The 23,455-nt window shown below is 44.4% G+C and overlaps 1 protein-coding gene across 1 annotated transcript in view; it reads left to right on the plus strand.

Moving 5' to 3' along the window:
* Positions 1-1,417: 1,417 nt before the first annotated feature.
* The window catches only part of LOC134359444 (ankyrin repeat and SOCS box protein 13-like), a 44,696-nt gene continuing 22,658 nt past the window's right edge, over positions 1,418-23,455 (plus strand). The window contains exons 1-2 of the mRNA XM_063072685.1: positions 1,418-1,945; positions 9,015-9,202. Of these exons, the coding sequence (XP_062928755.1) occupies positions 1,885-1,945; positions 9,015-9,202 (249 nt within the window). The 5' untranslated portion in view covers positions 1,418-1,884. The remainder of the gene's footprint in view (positions 1,946-9,014; positions 9,203-23,455) is intronic.

Below are 23,455 nucleotides of genomic sequence, written 5' to 3' on the forward strand. Positions count from 1 at the left end.
CTCAATCCGTTTGATAAAATGATAAGCCACAATTAAAAACCTCCACGTACAAAAATGTCCATTAAAAAGAAAGGCATCTCTAGCTAAGCCTGCATTGGTGTAGAATCTCAAAGGCAATTCCTCAGCAGTACACTGGAGAAACTCAGTTAATTCCATTTATAGCCCAAAGATAGCACAGTGACTGATCCATCAGCAGTGATAGCCCGCAAATTCCGCCCCATTATTATAATTTCAAACCTAATATGCAAATCTGAGTTTTCCTCTTATACTCCCAGACTGTTACTTTATTGAGATACAGCTCTTCTGGCCCTTCAAGCTGCATCACCCAGCAAAACCCAATTTAACCCTGGCCTAATCACGGGTCAATTTGCAATGTCCAATTAACCTACTGACCCAGTACATCTTTGGACTGTGGGAGGAAACCAGAGCACCTGGAAGAAAGGATACAGGCAGCAGTGGTTATGTTCAGACCTTAAGCTAAAAGCATCATTGTCAAGAAGGTAACTGAACTGAAAAATATGGCAATCAAATGTAACACCTGATTGCTACTATTTTAGAAAATTGTGCATCACAGTGATTTTGGTATTGGTTTATTATTATCACATGCACCAATAATACAGTGAAAAGCTTGTCCTGCATACTGTTCATTCAGATCAAATTATTACACAGTGCAGTGAGGTAGTACAAGGTAAGGCAATAAGAATACAGAATAGCAACGTGGATGGTTGCGAAGAAAAAGCATTTCAGGACATATACTGTATACATTAATGTACCTTTGAATAATGTGTAATAGCTACAGAGAACATGCAGTGCATTTAAACAATAAAGTGCAGGTGCAAGATCATAATGAGGTTCTGGCGATCCTTTTTCAATCCTGGCAGTGCTTGCTGTGTGGAGTTTGCATGTTCTCCCTGCAACCGCGTAGGTTTGCACCCGCATCCTAATACAGCTGGTCACTGAAAACTTTCCCTGATGTGTAATGACTGGTAGAATGTGGGAGCAGTTGATGGGATTGTGAGGATGAAGTGGATCAGGGTAAAATTATCTTTAAAAAATGGCCTAGATAGAGTGAATGTGGAGGGGACGTTTCCTGTAGTGGGAGAGTCTAGGACAGAGGGCACAGCCATTTAGAAAGGAGATAAGGAGGTATTGTTTTAGCCAGAGGGAATGAATCTGTGGAATCTGGCTGTATTTAAGGCAGACGTTGATAGGTTCATGATTAATTAAGACGTGAGAAGTTACAGGGAGAAGGTAGAAGAATGGGGTTGAGAGGGAATATGGATCAGCTATGCTAAAATGGCGGTGCAGACTCGATGGGCCGAAAGGCCCACTCCTGCTCGTCTGTCTTCGGGTCGCTTGATAAACGGCGCAGACTCAGTGGGACGGGGGCCTATCACGGCGCTGTAATGCTTTTTTCGTAACTAAAATGGACGGCGACAATTAGTTTTAGTACAACGTCTTCCGGCTCGGGGTGACGAAAGGGCCGATTGAGGAAGAACACGCTGAGGCCTGCCTTGGCATTCTTTCGTCACCTCCGGCGACTCTCGACAGGCGCTCCGTGGTTTCGCCGCAGGGAGGAGGATCTTTAGCAGTAGATTATTTTAGCTGTGAATGTAAACCCGGCCTCCTTTACTAACGCCAGCGTGAAAACTTGTTGACGGCCATTTTCTTCACTTCCGCGGGTCGATTTCGCCGTCCACGCATGCGCGGCCCGGAGCGCCGGCTGTTTATTCCTCTGCAGAGACGCCGCTTGGCCCGCTGAGTCCCCCCGGCATCTCGTCTGCGTGTGGCGCCGGATTTCCAGCGGCTCCCGAAGCGCGTGTGTTTGGAGCGGAGCCGGTGGTGCCCAGGTCAGGTGACGGGCATCCGCCGATGTGAGTGACCATGGACGATGAAGCTGACAGTAGCGGCGATGTCCTGCTGCAGAGGGGCATAGGAGACATCAGTGAGTACCGCGGGGAGTGTGGCTGCTGGCTGAGACCTTGCGGGGGAATTGGCCGCAGAGTGCTTCTATTCTGAGCCGCTTACCGTCTCTTTACCGACATGAGTAGCGACCTGCATTTGTACAGCGCGCCCGAACGCTGAGGTCCAGGAGGGTGACCGGACAAGTAGATTCACGTCCAGCAGCCCGACCTGGCGGTTTAAAGCGCGATTAAAAGGATGTATGGCCTTGAAGAGCGCGAGTTTTTGACAGCGGTTTGAGGACCAGAGCTGAATGCGTGTCCACCGACAATGGAGAGAAGGAAATCGGGGATGCAGAATGAGGAGGCCTGCAGAATTCCTATTTGTAGAGATGGATGGTGTTATGAAAGGGCACAGAGACGGTTTTCCTTATTAAGTTTGAGATATTGGTGAATCAACAGCCCGTTGTAGATCAAGGAGGACGCGTCATTGATGAATGGAGGTTCCTGGACACAGGGGAAAGTTGTTTCTGGAATCTGAATGATTCCGGGTTGGTTAGAGGCAAATGGTGGAGACTGGAGGAAACAAGGGCATAGAGAAGGACATTAGTAAGATGCAGAATGGGCAACGGTAAGCAGGTGATGTCTTGATGGAGATAATACTGGATTTAAACTCTGAATCGGATTACAGTCAGATGACAGTGGTCTCTCCAAGTCTGTTTAGAGACCTGGGTTATTTGATGACCAGACGGCAGCTAGTGTAGTGGAAATAAAATTGTTTGCAGGTCTTTGATCAGAGCAGAAACTGCAGCATCCAGAGGATAGCCAGGTAATCAGAGGGAGAATGCATGAAAGGTTTTTAAAAAGGCTCATTTTGTAGTAATTTCTGGATTTAAGGGATAATTGTACATCAATTTGTACTATAGCAACATAAAATTTAAATAAATATAATTTTGCTCAAATGAAACATGCTGAACACCATGAAATGGAGTCTGGTTGGTTTCTTTATTACCAGTCATTGAAACTATGCATCTGTTTCCTCATAATCCTCTGCCCTTTTTCACTTTCTGTCTTTTAGTTTCACTTTCTATTGATTTTTATTCTCCACTTTCTCTTGCCCTCCCAGTGATCTTTAACTTTCTTTTTAGTTTGTCTTCAAGAAATCCAGTGCAAGATTGTTTAATGCCATTTCCAGTACTCAAGTGTAAAGGAGAACCAAATGATTGTTACTCCAGATCTGAAGCAGCATAAAAAATACAATAAGCTAAAGAACACAATAAGAAAAAGAACCACAATAAATATAAATACACAAGATAAATTGTATGTCCGTTAAGTGACCCCAAGTACAGGCGTGTCTGTACATAAGGGACTTGATAGGAAATGGTAGTGGTTGGGGGCATAAGTTAATGGGTGGAGGTGTTCTTCCTCTCAATCTTGCCTTGAACATCTCACATCGGTATCTCCTCCCTCTTGAGAGAAGAGAGAATGTCCAGTTTAGACTTGATCCAAGTTCACCACCTTCCTTCTTATCAGCAGAAAGCAAAACCTACAAGGGAGAATGCTTTTTTAAAAATACCTTTGACTAATTTAACAATATTTAATTGGAATTTAATTTTAATTATAATAAGTAATGAAAATCTTTCCATTTTGTAATAATACATTTAATTTTAAATGTCAGAAATCCCCGAACGCTTAAGGTCTTTGATAGTTTTGAGAGCTAGTTCAGCCTGGAGATGTGGTCAGGGCATTGATGAGGGTCTGACAAATTTTTATGATATTACTGTTTTTCTTATTAGCACACTGATCACATTAACTTGCATTGTTGCTGCAAATAGTTCATGGGATCTTAACGCTGTTCTGAGTAAGATTAACGTGCAATGGCAGCAGAAGCATAGATGATGGTGTTCCAATCTTTCATAGTGTTGATGGTTATTTTTGTTTTATTTTAACGAAGCAGCACCGAGTCGGCCTTTACAGCCCTTCGAGCCACACTCGCCTCAGCAAACACCGGCAAACCCAATTAACCCTCACCTAATTATGCAACAATTTGCAATAGCCAATTAAGCTGTTTCGATGTGCTTGTGACAAATAAAGTCAAAGGAAAGATACTAGCATGGATAAAGCAGCAACTGATTGGCAGGAGGCAAAGAGTGGCAATAAAGGGAGCCTTTTCTGCTTAGCTGCCGGTGACTAGTGGTGTTCCACAGGGGTCTGTGTTAGGACTGATTCTTTTGGCGTTATATGTCAGTGATTTGGATGATGGAATTGGTGGCTTTGTTGCACAGTTTTCAGATGATACAAAGATTGGTGGAGGGGCAGGTAGTTTTGAGGAAGTAGGGAGGCTACAGAAGGACTTGGGCAGATTAGGAGAATGGGCAAAGAAGTGGCAAATGGAATACAGCGTTGCTAAGTGTATGGTCATGTACTTTGGTAGAAGAAATGAAAGGGTTGACTATTTTCTAAATTGAAAAAAAATTGAGGTGCAAAGGGACTTGGGAGTCCTTGTGCAGGATTTCCTAAAGGTTAATCTGCAGATTGAGTCTGTGGGGAGGAAGGCAAGTGCAAGTGCATTTCAAGAGGACTAGAATATAAAAGCAAGCATGTAATGTTGAGACTTTATAAAGCACCAGTGAGGCCTCACTTGGAGTATTGTGAGCTGAAACTGGAAAGGGATCAAAGGAATTTCACGAAAATGATTCCAGGATTCATATGACAAGTCATATAAAAAGCGTTTGATGGCTCTGGGTCTGTATTCACTGGAATTTAGAAGAATAAAGAGTGACCTAATTGAAACCTATCAAATGGTGAAAGTCCTTGATAGAGTGGATATGGAGAGGATGTTTCCTTTGGTAGGAGTGTCTGTAACACCAGAGGACACAGCCTTAGAGTAGAGGCGTGTCCATTTAGAACAGAGTGAGGAGGAGTTTCTTTAGCCAGAGAGTGGTGAATCTGTGGAATTCTTTGCCACAGGCACCTGTGGAGGCCAAGTCTGTAAGTATGTTTAAGGCAGAGGTTGATAAAATCTTGGCTGGTCAGGGCATAAAGGGCTATTGGGGTGGGGAAGGCAGGAGATTGGGGCTGAAAGGAAAAATGGATCTGCCATGGTGAAATGGCAGAGCAGACTCGATGGGCCAAATGGCCTAATCCTGTTGAATTGGAATTGACTTTATTACTTACATCCTTAATATACATGAGTAAAAATCTTTACGTTACATTTCCATCTAAATGTGCAATGTGCAATTTATAGTAATCTATATACTACTAAAACTCTCATGTCCGTCTGTGACCTCCAATTAGCGCAAACGGTGCATTACAGCGGCACTTTTATCGGCTCAATCAAATTAAAATGCGCTAACTTACAGAATGCAGGCAAAGTTCAGGGTTATATATTTGTATAAAATTGCTCATTTGCAAAAATCAAAAGGCTCCCTTTTAACTCTGGAGCCGATCCGCCATCATGGAAATCGGGACGCGACAGCCCGACGCATGCGCACGGCCAGCCTCAGCAGCGACACCTACCAGAGCAAAAGGGCAGGGCAGCTCTATTTCGCGGGGTCACATTCTGCTAATCACTATCAGCATGTGCAGGATTGAGACAGATCTAACTGCCACCCATCAATAAGAGATAATTAAATCTTATTGTAATGACATACTTCGAGACACCCATAAAACCCTTTGCTGTAGTCAAAGGACAGCGGTGACTATCACGTCCATATAGGAGAGCGCCAACCACATCATCAAGAATAATCAGCATCCTTTGATGTTACTGCTTCGTATCTTCTATCCAGCATTAGGTTAAAAAAAAATAGCCTAATTATGTTGCGTGGAAAGGGAAGGGGGACATTATGGTCAAGAGATGAGGCCAAACATCGTCAGGAAGCGGCAAGGAGAGGGAGAGAACAAGAATCGGCTGAGGCCAGGGCCGCACAACTCCAGGATCAAAGAGTCAGGACAAAAAAAGATGAGAGAAGAAGAGACAGGGGAGGAGAGGCAAGCACATCTCCAGGATCAGAGACAAACAACAGAAGAGATGAAGAGATGGGGGATGAAAGGACTGCACGTCTCCAGAATGACAACAAGAGGCACAAGGGTGGCAGATAAACCAGAAATGATGCCATCAAAAGTGTCCTTCGTTAAATGAGGAACAACTATATTTTGCTATGCGTCGTTCTTCTTTAATAAAACTACTTCAGTTTCCAAAGCAAAGCGATACCAATAGCATTCAGGAAAATTTAATGTTCATTCCGGTCACATCAGGCTGCACTAGTCTTCTCTCAAAGGGTGCCCCAACGGGTCACCCCGTTGTCTACTTTATAATAAATAGCAATCAATGTAACATAGAAATACAATTGTATCAGTGTGAATTAATCAGTCTGATAGCCTGCTGGAAGAAGCTGTCCTGGAGCCTATTGATCTGGCTTTTATGTTGTGGTATTGTTTCCCAGATGGTAACAGCTGGAACAGTTTGTGGTTGGGGTGACCTAATGATCCTTCAGCCCCTTTTTATGCACCTAACTCTGTAAATGTCCTGAACAGTGGGAAGTTCACATCTACAGATGCACTGGGCTGTCCACGCCACTCTCTGCAGAGCCCTGTGATTGAGGGAAGTACAGTTCCCATACCAGGCAGTGAAACAGCCAGTCAGGATGCTTTCAGTTTTGCCCCTATAGAAAGTTCTTGGGATTTGGGGGCCCATACCAAACTACTTCAACCCTCTGAGGTGAAAGAGGCGCTGTTGTGCCTTTTTCATTGCAGCTGGTATGTACAGACCACGTGAGATCCTCAGTGATGTTTATATGCTGAGGAACTTAAAGCTGTTCACCCTCTCAACCCCAGATCCATTGAGTCAATAGGGGTTAGCCTGTCTCCATTCCTCCTGTAGTCCACAACCAGCTCCTTTGTTTTGTGACATTGAGGGAGAAGTTGTTTTTCTTGACACTGCTGTGTCAGGGTGATAACTTCTGTGTAGGCTGCCTTGTTATTATTTGAGATAAGGCCAATCACTATAGTGTCTTCAGCAAATTTAATTAGCAGATTGGAGCTGTGGGTGGCGATGCAGTCATGTGTATACAGATTAAAAAATTTCTTATATTTTATGGTCTTAATCTAATTGCTCACTCACAAAATACTGGAGGAACTCAGCAGGTCAGGCTGCACTTATGGAGGGGAATAAACAGTCAATGTTTCAGGCTGAGGCACTTCACCTATGTCCTTCCTTTCCTGATGAAGAGCCTCAACCTGAAATATTGGCCGTTCATTCCCCTCCATAGATGCTGCCTGATCTGTTAAGTTCTTCCAGCTGTTTTTTGTGGCTGGCTCACTATTATCTTAGCAAGATAAGAGCCTATGGAATTACAGGGAAGTTACTAGCGTGCGTGGGGCATTGGCTGGTCAGCAGAAAACAGACAGTGGGAATAAAGGGATCCTATTCTGGCTGGCTGCCGGTTACCAGTGGAGTACCACAGGGGTCGGTGTTGGGACCGCTGCTTTTTACAATGTACGTCAAAGACTTGGACTACAGTATTAATGGATTTGTGGCTAAATTTGCCGATGATACAAAGATAGGTGGATGAGTGGGTAGTGTTGAGGAAACAGAGAGCCTGCGGAGAGACTTAGTTTAAGGGAATGGGCAAAGAAGTGACAAATGAAATACAATGTTGGAAAATGTATGGTCGTGCACTTTGGTGGAAGAAATAAATGGGAAGGCTTTAATTTAGATGGAGAGAGAATTCAAAATGCAGAGATGCAAAGGGACTTGGGAATCCTTGTGCAAGATGCCCTAAAGGTTAACCTCCAGGTTGAGTCGGCTGTGAAGAAGGCGAATGCAATGTTGGCATTCATTTCTAGAGGTATAGAAAATAAGAGCAGGGATGTGATGTTGAGGAACTATAAGGCACTCGTGAGACCACACTTGGAGTATTGTGTGCAGTTTTGGGCTTTTTTTTTGGCGTATGCATGCGTGTGCGTCCGTGCATGTGTGATGTTGGCGGGACGATGTCTTTTTCATGCCTTTGCAAGGCGTGGAGCAAGAGAGATACTGTGTAGCACGCCACTCCTCACACAGACATTTTGCTGTATTTTTCCCTTTATTTTGTGAGGTCGAGTTGTGATCTCAACACTCAACCCGGCACGGATGGAAAGCATACTTGGGAGCGGCCCCAACTGGATTCGAACCCGGGAACCTTTGTTCAGGAGTCCGGCGCTGATATCATTGTGCCACCAACCGGCCCGAGAGCTCCTTATTATACTGACATTGGAGAGGGTTCAGAGAAGATTGACGAGAATGATTCCAAGAATGAAAGGGTTACCGTAGGAGGAACGTCTGGCAGCTCTTGTGCTGTATTCCCTGAAGTTCAGGAGAATGAGGGGGGGATCTTATAGAAACATTCGGAATGTTAAAAGACCTGAACAGATTAGATACGGCAAAGTTATTTCCAATAGTAGGGGATTCTAGTAGAAGAGGGTACGACTTCAGGATTGAAGGGCGTCCTTTCAGAACTGAGATGCGGAAAAATTACTTTAGTCAGAGGGTGGTAAATCTGTGGAATTTGTTGCCACGAGCAGCTATGGAGGCCAAGTCATTGGGTGTATTTAAGGCAGAGATAGATAGGTTCTTGATTATCCAGGGCATCAAATGGTATGGGGTGAAAGCAAGGGAGTGGGGATGACTGGAAGAATTGGATCAGCCCATGATTGAATGGTGGAGCAGATTCGATGGGCCGAATGGCCTACTTCTGCTCCTATATCTTATGGTCTTTCAATGGAAATTGTCATTCCCACTTGATTTTGTCCTGCATGTATCTACAGACCTGTTAACGCTCTGAAATGTGTGGCCAGATTACCCCCCCCCCCCACAGGGAACAAAGGGAACAATTAGGACAATCGATCTGAGCCTTGAGTTCATCGTCTATAACCCAAAGATAAACGGAAATGGCATTCATTTTAATGAATCGTCATTAGTAGAAGCACCTTCTTTATCTTGTTGTCTATAAAAAGAAGACAATCAAAGGAACACCAAAGCTCAGGAAATTACATGAACATTTATGGAACAAGGGAAAATTCCTGCGATTTTTATTTAAGTAGTAATCTTGCACGTGTCTTCTTTTTTTTTAGGTTTCTGGGCTGACCGTACACCAATACATGAAGCAGTTAAAGAAGGCCACGTGTTTAAGCTGAAGCAATTAATTGAAAGTGGGGCCTGTGTGAATGTGGTTACTGTGGACTCCATAACCCCACTGCATGAGGCAAGCCTCCGGGGTCAACTTCAATGTCTACAGTTGCTGCTTGCTGCTGGAGCAGAGGTACAATCTTCATTGGGTACTGCCCATTATGTATTCCTCAACAGGAATGGAGGGTTGGTTGCCAGAGGTAATGGCTTGGCTTGTAAAGTGTTACTGTGATGGAGAGAGAAGCCACACCCATACACAATAAGGAAAGGAAAGGAACGTCGCATCCGGAGTTTCTCCGGTTAGCGGACGATTTCCCTCCACGCCTCTCTGACGTAGTGGGGAACCGCATACTAGGCAAGTTACAGCAGTGGTTTGCCATTGCCTTCTGCCGGGTGAGTTTCCAAAGAGATCACCAGCTCATAACCCAGCACGGATAGAAAGCGTGTAGGGGAGCCGGCTGGAGCTGGATTCGAACTCGGGACCTTACATCCCAAAGTCCAACACTGATGCCACTACGCCACCAGCCGGGTCCCATACACAATAACATCCTTAAATTTTCAACCCGTGAAGGTTACAGAAAATGTGGCACACTCTCTATCAAGAAATGTTGGTTCAAGTTTCCACATGAAATTAATTGCAAATTTAACAAGTGGCACAGCTCAGAGATTTTCACAAACAAGAGAATATCTGCAGATGCTGGCAATCAAAGTAACACACACAAAATACTGGAGGAACTCAGCAGGCCTGATAAAGGGTCTCTACCCAAAACGTCAACTGTTTACTCTTTTCCAAAGATGTGACCTGGCCTGCTGAGTTCCTGCAGCATTTTGTATATATTATTTTGATTTTCAGCATCTGCAGATTTTTTCTTCCGGGGATGCCTACCCTGAAGAAGTTCAAATCTTCTGTCCTGATGAAGGGCCTCGGCCCAAAATATCGACTGCTTACTCTTATCCACAGATATTGCCTGGCCTGCTGAGTTCCTCCAGCATTTTGTGTGTTTGCAGCCTTTTACAATTAAACCATTGGCTATGTCAAGTGAACTTAATTGTTAATTATGTTAATATTTCAAAATTTAAGTTTATCCTAGTGCCAAGGGCAATAATGTACAGTTTACAGTTTAAATGTGCTGCACACTTGATCCATTTTGAATTATATTTTATTTACTCATTTGTCATACTGTTTTATATGCTGTGTGTGCTATATATTTTGTGGGTGCACTGTGATCCCGAGGGATGTTGTTTCATTTGTTTGTATTTATGCACAGTCAGACAATAAACTTGAACTTGAATTTAACATTGTTAAAAAGCAGGTTATTGCTGTCGTGTTGCTATTTGTGGGAGATGCTATGCTCAAGTTGTCTCTAATTTCTCTGTTAGGGCATTTGCTACACTGAAATACTTCACTGTTTTCAATGTTTGGGTTGCTATGATGGGTGCTATATAAATTCAGAATATTCCTTGTACAAGAAGTCAGGGGGTTTATGATTTCTAGAGTTATAGAGAGTCACAAGACATGGAAATGAATCTTACAGCCCTCTGAATCCATACCAACCACCCAATAATGTATAATGTTGGTTTGCTTTTATTAGGGTCTTGATTTGTCATGGCTTCAAAAGTTACAGATAGAAGGCAGGAGAACAGGGTTGAGAGGGTTAATAAATCAGCCACGAAGGAATGGTGGAGCAGTCTCGGAGGACTGAATGGCCTAATTCTGCTTCTGTCTCTTATGGTCTTAGAGTGTATTTTTGTTGTAGTTTGACTTTTCTATAGTTGATTCTGTATTTTCTAAAAGTTTATCTCAAGCCTGTGTCACGTTACTCAGCTTAATTATTTCAAGATTACAGTCGACGTTTTAGTCCTGCTGAAGGATCTTGGCCCGAAATGTCGACTGTTACTCTTTTCCATAGATGCTACCTGGCCTGCTGAGTTCCTCCAGCATTTTGTGTGTGTTACTTGGATTTCCAGTATCTGCAGATTTTCTGTTGTTTGTGATCTGATTATTTCATACGATACTCCTTATCACTGGAAAGTCTTGTTATCTCTCTCGTTTGAAGTAGCTTTTAGTATGAGATGACCATGACTACTTTGTCTTTCCTTTGTTCTTGTTATACCTAATGAACAACTGTAGCCACCAAGTTTTATGCCTTTAAGCCTCATTCTTGACTGCCAAAGAACCTCTGGATCATATTATCATTCGATCCAACACTTATGAATTCATGCTAATCCCCCTTCTGGGTTCTTCACCATTCCTGTCCAGACCTGATGAAGAACCTCAGCCCTAAAGATCTCTCCATGAACGCTGCCTGTCCTAATTTCCTCCAGCATTTGTGTGTGTGTGTGTGTGTGTGTGTGTGTTGCTCAAGATTTCCAGCATCCCCAGATGCTCCCCAGATCTCTTGTTTTTATTTTGTGATAATCACATTTTATTCGCCCCTACATTTGGAGTCAGATTACCTTATATACCTTATTGACATTGATAGATAGTTTACTCTTTTGCGATCGAATAAACTATCGCTACTTAAAACCGATGGAAGCAATGCCGATTGTGGCCGTACTTCTCACTGGATTCCACGTAGGAAACGTGGCTGCAGGTCAGGGATACAGGTGCATTTAGGAAGCGGAGTTTTAGACTCCTAATATAGACTATCTTGCTGGCAGATGTACAGTCTCTAGTAAATAAAATCAAAGATCTCAGAGCTAGGTTGCTGTATCAGAGGGACGTTAGGACCACTTCCATCCTTCGTTTCACAGAGTCCTGGTTAACCCTTTCCATACTGGAAGCAGTGTTTCAGATTGACGGGTTCAGTATACACCGTCAGGGTAAGACTGTCAAATCTCTCAAAGCAGAGGTGGAGGTGTATGCCTCAAGATCAACTCCTCTTGGTGCACCGATGTATCAGTGTTGTCCCAGCTCTACTCACCAGACCTGGAGCATCTTGCAATTAAGTACCGTCCATTTTACCTGCCGTGGGAGATTTCTGTGATCATTTTGGAAGCGGTATGTATTCCACCTCAGGCCAATGCCAAACAGGCTCTAGATGATCTGAGCAATGGGGTCAACATGTATGAAATAGTACACCCTGACTCCTTCACTGTCATTTTGGGGGATTTTAACCAGGCCAGCTTGAAAAAGTCGCTAAATAATTGTCATCAACAAATCACGTAGTACCAGAGGAAACAACACACTGGACCACTGTTACACCACCATCAAGAATGCCTACCGTGCTATTCCACGCCCTCACTTCAGAATGTCTGATCACCTGGCTGTATTTCTACTCCCTGACTACAGGCAGAGACTAAGACTGCAGCACCAGTAGTGAGGACCAAGAAGGTATGGACAAGGGAAGCACAGGAGTGCTTACAGGACTGCTTTGAATCGGTGGACTGGTCTGCATTCAGTGACTCGTCTTTGAATCTGGATGAGTATGCTACAGTTGTGTAAAACCTGTGTGGATGAGTGTGTGCCGAAAGACTTACTGTACATTCCCAAACCAAAAGCCGTGGATGAACCATGAGGTATGTTGCCTGCTGACGGCTAGACCTGTGACATTCGAGTTTGGTGACCCAGGTCTGTAAAAGAAAATCAGGTATGACTTGCAGAGGATTATTCCAAGTGAGGCTGGGGGCGACATCGGATGTGCAACAACTCTGGCAGGGTTTGCAAGACATTACTTCCTACAAAGTGAAACCCAATAGCATTGCTTCACTACCATTCAAGCTCAAAACCTTCTATGCCCGCTTTGAAAGGGAGAATATTACTACAGTTGTGAAGATCCCTGCTGCATCCGGTGACCCTGTGATCTCTGTCTCAGAGGCAGATGTTAAGCTGTCTTTCAGGAGGGTGAACCTTTGCAAGGCGGCATTCCCCAATGGAGTACCTGGTAAGGTTCTGAAAGCCTTTGCCAGCCAACTGGCGGGAGTATTCAAGGAAATTTTCAACCTCTCATTGCTATGGTTAGAAGTTCCCACCTGATTCAAAAAGGCAACAATTATACCAGTTCCTGAGAAGAGTAGTGCGAGCTGCCTTAATGGCTATCGCCCAGTAGCACTCACATCTATGGTGATGAAATGCTTTGAGAGGTTGTTCTTGGCTAGAATGAACTCCTGCCTCAGCAAGGACCTGGATTCACTGCAACTTGCCGATCATCACAATAGGTCTACAGCAGCCGCAATCTCAATGGCTCTTCACACGGTCTTGCATCACCTGGACAACACGAGCACCTATGTCAGGATGCTATTCGTTGACTACAGCTCAGTGTTTAACACCATCATTCCCACAGTCCTGATTGATAAGCTACAGAACCTGGGCCTCTGTACCTCCCTCTGCAATTGGATCCTCGACTTCTAAACTGGAAGACCACAATCTGTGCAGATTGGTGATAATATCACCTCCTCGCTGATGACTGGCGCACCTCAGCAATGAGTGCTTAACCCACTGTTCTAATTTCTCTATATCCATGACTGTGTGGCAAGACGTAGCTCAAATACCATCTTTAAATTTGCTGATGATACAACCATTGTTGGTAGAATCTCAGATGGAGATGAGAGGGCGTACAGGAGCAAGATCTACCAGCTAGTTGAGTGGTGTCACAGCAACAACCTTGCACTCATTGTCAGTAAAACGAAAGAGCTGATTGTGGACTTCAGGAAGGGTAAGACAAGGGGACAGAAACCAGTCCTCATAGAGGAATCAGAAGTGGAAAGAGTGAGCAATTTCAGGTTCCTGGGTGTCAATATCTCAGAGGATCTAACCTGGTCCCAACATACCAATGCAGCTATAAAGAAGGCAAGACAGTGGCTATATTTCATTAGGAGTTTGAAGAGATTTGGTTTGTCAGCTGAAACACTCGAGAACTTCTATATATGTACCGTGGAGAGCTTTCTGACAGACTGCATCACTGTCTGGCATGGTGGTGGTGGGTTGCTATTGCACAGGTCTGAAAGAAAGAAGGTACAAAAAGTTGTAAAATTAGTCAGCTGTATCTTGGGTACTAGCCTTCGTAGTACCCAAGACATCTTCAAGGAGCAGAAAGGTGATGCTCATTATTAAGGACCCCCATCACCCAGGACATGCCCTGTTCTCCATGACTTTCCTTGATGCTCTGCATCATCTTTCAAAACCCTGTTCTGAGTCATCATCCTTGCACAGGACGGTGAAGAAACCTTACCAAGGACGGAGCTGTGCAATCACTATTGACTGCATGGAAATACAAACATACTCAAGATTAAATCTTGCCACATTAGGCCTTCATGTGGAGGTTGTATCAAATATTATTGAGTATAAACACTGCCGCAAGTGTCAACAATATTGTTGTTGTGAACTTGTTAACTCAGTGAGACATACCAGACTTCATTCTGAATAGATACCAGGCACAGGTTCAAGTGCTGTATGTACAGTTGAAAACCACTTTTTTAAAATATTTTTTATAAGATACTGATGTCGTAGTTTAATCATTTGTACTCTACTAAAGTTGTAGTTTAACCATTTGTACTTTTTAACAAACTTTTATCTTTCACCCCATGTATGATTCGCCTCATCTATTGGCAGAAAACAGTATAGCAATTAAGCTAACAGTTTATCACCAGTCTCATTTTTTCGTTGACTAAAGGCTGATTTATACTTGTGTGTCAAATGTACGGCATAGCCGCGAACCTTAACGCTGTATCTACGCTGAGCCCTACACCGTAGCCTAATGCGCACCTCTCTCAAAAATGTAACTACGTGTCACGGTGTCGCAGACTGCAACAACTGTGATTGGTCCGCTTGGTAGCATCGCATTTCCTCCTACGCTGCAATAGCTTCCCATTGGGCAACTGAAGGGCAGGGAAGGAACTCTGGCTGCAATGCTTTCCATAAAACTTTACAGAGCTCTGAAATTATGGAGGACCCTATGCTTGACGCCAGTTTGTAGCTAGCTGCTACAGCCTGTTGACTTCCACCTGAAGCTAAAACTCGAATGGTGAATGCCAGTCTCTGAGTATACTGTGTGTAACACTGATGCGAAATAAATGGTTGGAGACGATGAACCAAATCGACAAATTTACCTGCCGACATTGAAAATATTTGAAATGCATTTCCTCGTCCTTGTCTCTCAGTGGCCGGACAAGCACAGAAAATTCACTCTCCTTCAGTTTCAGTCACCATTGTTTGAAGTTTGAGTTTCTTCGTGTTGAGTTTCAACACGAAGAAACTCAACACATTGGCATAGAAACTCCACCGCCAACTAGCATTTTGGCGGTGAATTGCAGTGATGCAGACACACCAACGCACAAGTATAAATGCTCACAACAGCGTAGCCCACTTGCATAGGCTGCGGCGTAAGCTAGTATGCACCAGTATAAATCAGCCTGAAGCCTGATTTATACTTCCGCGTCAACGCAATGCCATAAGTACTGCATCGCTGCAAACCCGACACGGATCCCTATGCCAGAGCCTGCGTTGCTGTGACGCGCACCTCTCCCAAAATGTAACTGTGCATTGCAGCAACGCAGACCGTAAGAACTGTGATTGGTCCACTTCATAGCATCACATTTCCTCCTATGCTGCAATAGCTTCCCATTGGGCGACTGAAGGGCAGGGAAGGAACTCTGGCTGCAATGCTTTCCATAAAGCTTTACAGACTTCCGAAATTATGGAGGACACATTTCGCTTTTACGAAAAAAGAGGCTCGCTTCTTGTTTACCCCGAGAAAGACTACCATGACCATGAAGCCTTGCACGGGCAGGTGTGTGCACATGCGTGACATGCGCGAATTGCAGAGCGACACAGACACACCAACGCACAAGTATAAATGCTCTCAACGCGTGTAAGTCACTTGTGTAGGTTACAGTGTCGAGTTAACGCAGAAGTATAAATCAGGCTTTAAGTGTTAGCACATTACCCACCTGATATAACTGTGCAACCAGTGATTGGTTTAGTTTATTTAAGGAATTTCTCTTATTTTGATTATAAAGGTGATGGATTTTTCAGAGGTGCCATCTTTTTATCTTCACCTCCTTTGCTGTTCGTTCATCTCCGCTGTGTTTCTCAGCTCCTTACTTAGTTTGCTTCACATTTGTATGTTTGTTAGTACTTTAAAATAAACGGCATTCTTGACTTCAGGAAGAACCCTAAGGGCTCAGAAAATAGCAAGGATCCAACAGTACCAGGTTCAAAATGTACATCTCGTGTGTGTGTGTAGCCTCCTGGTAAGCCTCAGGCTTGCTCAGCTCACTCTCGTCTAGGGGGAGCAGCCTTCGGCCCTGCCAAACTGGGTAATCAAGTTTGTGTGGATGCTGTGTGATGTATCCCACACCACCAATTAACAGACAGCACACAATATACGATTTACAGATTACAGTTTATATATCTTCCTGGAACTATACAATTAATAGAGATACAATATACAAGGAAAGTAAAAGGTGCCAATCTTACCAGAGTTCAACCACTTCGTGCACAGCTGTTGGAACTCAATTAATGGAGTCTTCTTTCCACCGGTCGATCTCCTCCGACCTTCTCGACCCGCCGCCTGGGTCCACCCACGGGTATCGACCAGAGTGCGTCCAGCACTTCCTTCCTCTTCGGTTCTCCTCCTGAAAAGCTCTGGGCCTCGGACTCCCTCATGGGTCCGATCCTTGCCCAGCTTACAGCATCTTTCTCATCGCGTCTCCTCTCTCTGTCCCCATCGCGCCTTCTGCCCAAAGCCCGTGAAACAATAGTTTACAGACACACAAGAAAGAATAACATCTATCCTAATTGGTTAGCAAATGAGTACAATTCCCGTTATCAGTAATTATAATCCAAACAAGCTGCTACCGTTGACTCAGCAGTTAACATTACAGAGAAGCCATTTTATTATAACATAACAAAGAAGCCACTTTATTAGCCTTAGCGGTAACATAAAAGAAGAAACCCTTACATGTGGTATGTATTACTGCAGTATGTGCTGTAAGATCTGTAACATGTGAGAAATAGTAAAACTGGTTAGAACATAGAATAATACAGCACAGTACGGGCCCTTCAGCCCACTATGTTGTGCCAACTTTTTAACCTGCTCCAAATTAATCTAACTCTTCCCTCCCACATAGCCTGAAATGCATGTGCCAATCTAAGAGTCTCTTAAGTGCCCCGATGTATCTGCCTCTACCACCACCTCTGACATAGAGTTGCATGCACCTACCGCTCTGTGTTTAAAAGAAAACCTTATGACATCTCCCTGACACTTTCCTCCAATCACCTTAAATTATGCCCTCTCATATTAGTTCTTACCACCCTGACAAAAAGGTGCTGGGTGTCCACTCTATTATCATGTTACACACCTTTATCAAGTCACCTCTCATCCTCCCCCACTCATCAATCACCACTACTCTGACCTACAGTCTCACTTTCAAGGACTCTTTACAACTCCTCTTCTCAGTATACAGTAATTTCTTTTATTTGCACAGTTTCTCTTCTTTTGCTCATTGGTTGTTTGTCAGTCTTTGCACAGAGGCACACAGACACTGACACACACACCTCTAACCCAAGGATAAGCCTTTTCCAGGCCACAAGCTTCGGTGGACTTGCAGACTCACAGGCATCAGGCCTTCGACTTCCCCAGTGGACCTGTAGACTCACAGAACAGGGCTGTGCCCACCCACCTTCAAGCTCAATCTTTGGTATTGACCCTGGGACTCACTAATGACAGGAAATGAGGACCTTCTTTCATATATGTAATCTTATGATTAGGTAGGAGATTGGGGCTGAGCAGAAAATTGGATCAGCCATGATGAAATGGTGGAGCAGACTCGATGGGCCAAATGGCCTAATTTTGCTCCTATACCTTATGGTCTTATCAATGATGTGCAGTTAAAATTGCATCACAGTCAGTGCAGACCTCGTGCTGAAGGGCCTGATCCTATGTTCTTTTACATTAATTTCTTGAATTTGCTCCATTACTGGCATTATACTTGCTGATTTCTAATTCCCTGGTTGTTTTTGCTGCCTTCTTAAGATGGTGATCCTGATTGAGTAAGAGATAATTAGTTTAATCCATTCTCTTTTCTCTTCCTCTCCCATTCCTTTCAAAAATCTGGATTCATCTGCTCTAATTTAACATAGAACATAGAATAATACAGCACATTACAGGCCCTTCGGCCCACAATATTGTGCCGACCCTCAAACGCTGCCTCCCATATAACCCCCCCACCTTAAATTCCTCCATATACTTGCCTAGTAGTCTCTTAAACTTCACTAGTGTATCTGCCTACACCACTGACTCAGGCAGTGCATTCCACGCACCAACCACTCTCTGAGTAAAAAACCTTCCTCTAATATCCCCCTTGAACTTCCCACCCCTTACCTTAAAGCCATGTCCTCTTGTATTGAGCAGTGGTGCCCTGGGGAAGAGGCGCTGACTATCCACTCTTATCTATTCCTCTTATTATCTTGTACACCTCTATCATGTCTCCTCTCATCCTCTTGCTCTCCAAAGAGTGAAGCCCTAGCTCCCTTAATCTCTGATCATAATCCATACTCTCTAAACCAGGCAGCATCCTGGTATGTCTCCTCTGTACCCTTTCCAATGCTTCCACATCCTTCCTCTAGTGAGGCGACCAGAACTGGACACAGTACTCCAAGTGTGGCCTAACCAGAGTTTTATAGAGCTGCACCATTACATCGCGACTCTTAAACTCTATCCCTCGATTTATGAAAGCTAACACCCCATAAGCTTTCTTAACTACCCTATCTACCTGTGAGGCAACTTTCAGGGATCTGTGGACATGTACCCCCAGATCCTTCTACTCCTCCACACGACCAAGTATCCTGCCATTTACTTTGTACTCTGCCTTGGAGTTTGTCCTTCCAAAGCGTACCACTTCACACTTCTCCGGGTTGAACTCCATCTGCCACTTCTCAGCCCGCTTCTGCATCCTATCAATGTCTCTCTGCAATCTTCGACAATCCTGTACACTATCCACAACACCACCAACCTTTGTGTCGTCTGCAAACTTGCCAGCCCACCCTTCTACCCCCATATCCAGGTCGTTAATAAAAATCACAAAAACTAGAGGACCCAGAACAGATCCTTGTGGGACACCACTAGTCACAACCCTCCAATCTGAATGTACTCCCTCCACCACGACCCTCTGCCTTCTGCAGGCAAGCCAATTCTGAATCCACCTGGCCAAACTTCCCTGGATCCCATGCCTTCTGACTTTCTGAATAAGCCTACCATGTGGAACCTTGTCAAATGCCTTACTAAAATCCATGTAGATCACATCCATTTCACTACCCTCATCTATATGCCTGGTCACCTCTTCAAAGAACTCTATCAGGCTTGTTAGATATGATCTGCCCTTCACAAAGCCATGCTGACTGTCCCTGATCAGACCATGATTCTCTAAATGCCCATAGATCCTATCTCTAAGAATCTTTTCCAACAGCTTTCCCATCACAGACGTAAGGCTCACTGGTCTATAATTACCCAGACTATCCCTACTATCTTTTTTGAACAAGAGTAAATATTAAGAGTAAATATTAGCTTTATTTGTCACACGTACTTCGAAACATACTGTGAACTGTTGTTTGCGTCAAATTAAATCAGCAAGAATTGTGCTGAGTAACCCACAAATGTCGCCATGTCTCCGACACCAGCCTAGCATGCCCACAAGTCACTCACCCTAACCTGTACATCTTTGGAATGTGGGAGAAAACCAGAGCACACAGAGGAAAGCAATGGAATTGCAGGGAGAACATACAAACTTTGCAGTCAGCAGCTGGAATCAAACCCCAGACTAATCGCTATGGTACCGTGCCACCCCCAGAAGAGAGTAGATTGAACTTGAAGTGATGGGTTTCCCTCTGTTTGAAAGCGATATTTCCTCGTAGTCTGCATTCACTTTGTTTCCAGAGTGAATTTGCACTGGGATTTGAAGCTGTTTTTCCATCACAGTTTAATGGGGGTAGAAGTTTTATTTTGCTTCAGAGTTTTACCCTATAACACGGCAAGTGGCCTGCCAAATGACTGCCCCTGCTGCAATGTGATTTTTACATTTGCAGGATCATCTGGAAGTATCATTTTACTTCAGAGAATTCATGAGTAATGTGTACTGAGTGAAGCAATCCTGATGGCGTGACCTTTCAGAGAAGTTCACAACATGTTTATCTCGCAGAAAGATGACGGCATAAAATTGAAGCACTGATATCACTGGACAACAATTTTTTTTTTGGAAGTGTTACTTTCTCAGAACTTTTTTTCTTGTTTATGATAGGCCACCTGAAGCCGGACAGAAATATAATTTCAGACTACTTGTATCATGTAGGAATTTGGAGAAACAAGAAATTAGCTGTCATTGAATATAATGTGTTTAATTGCATAACGGTGCTGATGCTTTGCAATAGTAACTAAGCTAAAAGTGTTGTGTTGATTTTCATTCGTACTCAGTGTCTGAGGCTCCTTGCTTAAGTGTGCAACAATAATCAGCCAGTATTGATCGATTCTGGTTACCCTGATACCGTTTCTCCATGACTGCAACATCCTGGTGAAACCTTTCACCATGCTCGTCACTGACAACACCAAGATTTTCAGGGAAGGAGTTTAAACAGGAATGCAGAAAATGAATCTTTAGTGGCATGTTGCATTTCAGGTTTTGTATGCTAGAAAGTTTATTCCTCTAAATTCCTTGGACTGTTGGGTGGTCTATAATATAGCCCTATTAACGTGGTCCTACCTTTCTTATTTCTGAGTTCCACCCATAGCGCCTCAGTAGACGAGTTCTCCAGTCCATCCTGACTAAGCACTACTGTGACATTTTCCCTGACTAGTAATGCCACTGCTCCTCCTTTAATCCCTCCCACTCTGTCATGTCTGAAACAACAAAACCCCAGAATACTGAGCTGTCCATCCTGCCCCTCCTGCAACAAAGTCTCACTAGTATCTTCAACGTTGTAATTCCAGGTGTTGATCCGTGCCCTGAGCTATTCTGCTTTTCCTGGGATACTTCTTGCATTGAAATATACACAGCTCAGATTGCTAGTCGCACCATGCTCAACTTTTTAATTCCTAACATTGTCTGAAGTCTTAACAGCATCTGTCTCCTCAGCCTCCCCATTACCTGTTCTATTACTCTGGTTCCCATCCCCCTGCAACTCTAAACCTTACCGTACAGCATTAGCAAACCTTCCCACTAGGTTATTAGGCCCCTTCCAGTTAGGTGCAAACCATCTCTTTTATACCGATCCCAACTTCCCTGGAAGAGAGCCCAATGATCCAAAAATCTTCTGTCCTCCCTCCTACACCAACTCCTTAGCATCTTATAATCTTCCTGTTTCTGGCCTCACTAGCATATGGCACGGGTAGCAATCCTGAGATCACAACCCTGGAGGTCCTGCCCTTCAACTTGGCACATAACTCCCTGAACTCACCTTGCAGAACCTCATCACTATGTCATTGGTACCTACCTGGATGGACCACGACCTCTGTCTGTTCACCTTCTCACTTAAGAATGCTGAGGACTCGATCCGAGGTGTCCCACCTTGGTACCCGGGTGGCAACATACCATCTGAGAACCTCGTTCTTGTTCACAGCAGTTTGATTGGGGCACGACTGTGCAAGCGTGTGGATGTCAGCCAGTGAGAACAGCAAGAAGAGTTAAAAGTGAGAAGAGTTTAAAGAGAGATGGTTATTTCTTCAGCGGCTTGATTGGGGCACGACTGCGCAAGTGTGTGGATGTCAGCTAGTGAGAACAGCAAGAAGAGTTTAAAAGGAGATACCTTATAGAGTGGGCGTCGGAGTAGAGGGAGACAGAGTAGGAAGGCTTTGGTTCAATGAGGCTTCAGCGATAATGGGTCGAGGCGAGGTAGGTTGCCTGTGTAGAATACAGACAGGAACTATGTGTGTGAGGCCGATGTTCTATGCTCGGTGTCAGATGTGGGAAGTCCTGGAGACTCCCAGCCTCCCGGATGGCCATATCTGCACCAGGTGCATCAAACTGCAGCTCCTTAGGGACCATGTTAGGGAACTGGAGATGCAACTTGATGACCTCGTCTGGTCAGGGAAAGTGAGGAGGTGATAGAGAATAACTTATAGGCAGATAGTCGTACCGGCGCCTGGGGAGACAGGTAAGTAGGTAACAGTCAAGAGAGGGAAGGGCAGGAGGCAGAGGCTAGAGAACACCCCTGTGACTGTATCCCTTGACAATAAGTATTCCTGCTTGAGTACTTTTGGGGGGAACGGCCTACCTGAGGGAAGCAACTGTGGTCGCGCCTCTGGCTTAGAGTCTGGCCCTGTGGCTCAAAAGGGTAGGGAAAGGAAGAGGATGGCAGCAGTGATAGGGGACTCTACAGTTAGGGGGGCAGACAGGCGATTCTGTGGAAGCAGGAAAGAAACACGGATGGTAGTTTGCCTCCCAGGTGCCAGGTCCAGGACGTTTCAGATCGCGTCCGCAGTATCCTGAAGTGGAAGGAGAACAGCCAAAGGTCATGGTACATATTGGTACCAACGACAGACAGGAAAAGGGAGGAGGTCCTGAAAGCAGACTGCAGGGAGTTAGGAAGGAAGTTGAGAAGCAGGATAACGAAGGTAGTCATCTCGGGATTACTGCCTGTGCCATGTGACAGTGAGTATAGGAATAGAGTGAGGTGGATGATAAATGCCTGGCTGAGGGATTGGAGCAGGGGGGCAGTGATACAGATTTCTGATTCATTGGGACCTCTTTTGGGGCAGGAGTGACCTGTACAAAAAGGATGGGTTGCACTTGAATCCCAGGGGAACCAATATCCTGGCGGGGAGGTTTGCTAAAGCTGTTGGGGTGAGTTTAAATTAGGATTGCTGGGGGGTGGGAACCAAACTGAAGAGACGGAGGAAGAAGTGGTTGGCTCATGAATAGAGAAAGCTTGGAGACAGTGCGAGAGGGACGAGAGGGAGGATAGGCAGGTGATAGAGAAGGGACACGCTCAGTCCGATGGTTTGAGATGTGTCTATTTTAATGTAAGGAGTATTATGAACAAAGTGGATGAGCTTAGAGCGTGGATCAGTACTTGGAGCTATGATGCTGTGGCCATTACAGAGACTTGGATGGCTCGGGCAGGAATGGTTACTTTGAGTGCCAGGCTTTAGATGTTTCAGAAAGGACAGGGAGGGAGGAAAAAGAGGTGAGGTCGTGGCACTGTTGATCAGAGATAGTGTCAGGGCTGCAGAAAAGGAGGAAGACGTGGAGGGATTGTCTACAGAGTCTCTGTGGGTGGAAGTTAGGAACAGGAAGGGGTCAATAACTCTACTGGGTGTTTTTTATGGACCACCCAATAATAACAGGGACATTGAGGAGTAGATAGGGAGACAGATTCCGGAGAAGTGTAATAATAACAGGGTTGTTGTGGTGGGAGATTTTAATTTCCCAAATATCAATTGGGGTTTAGATGGGG

The sequence above is a fragment of the Mobula hypostoma genome, chromosome 20 (genome assembly GCF_963921235.1).
Source record: "Mobula hypostoma chromosome 20, sMobHyp1.1, whole genome shotgun sequence".
Classification (NCBI taxonomy): Eukaryota; Metazoa; Chordata; class Chondrichthyes; order Myliobatiformes; family Myliobatidae; genus Mobula; species Mobula hypostoma.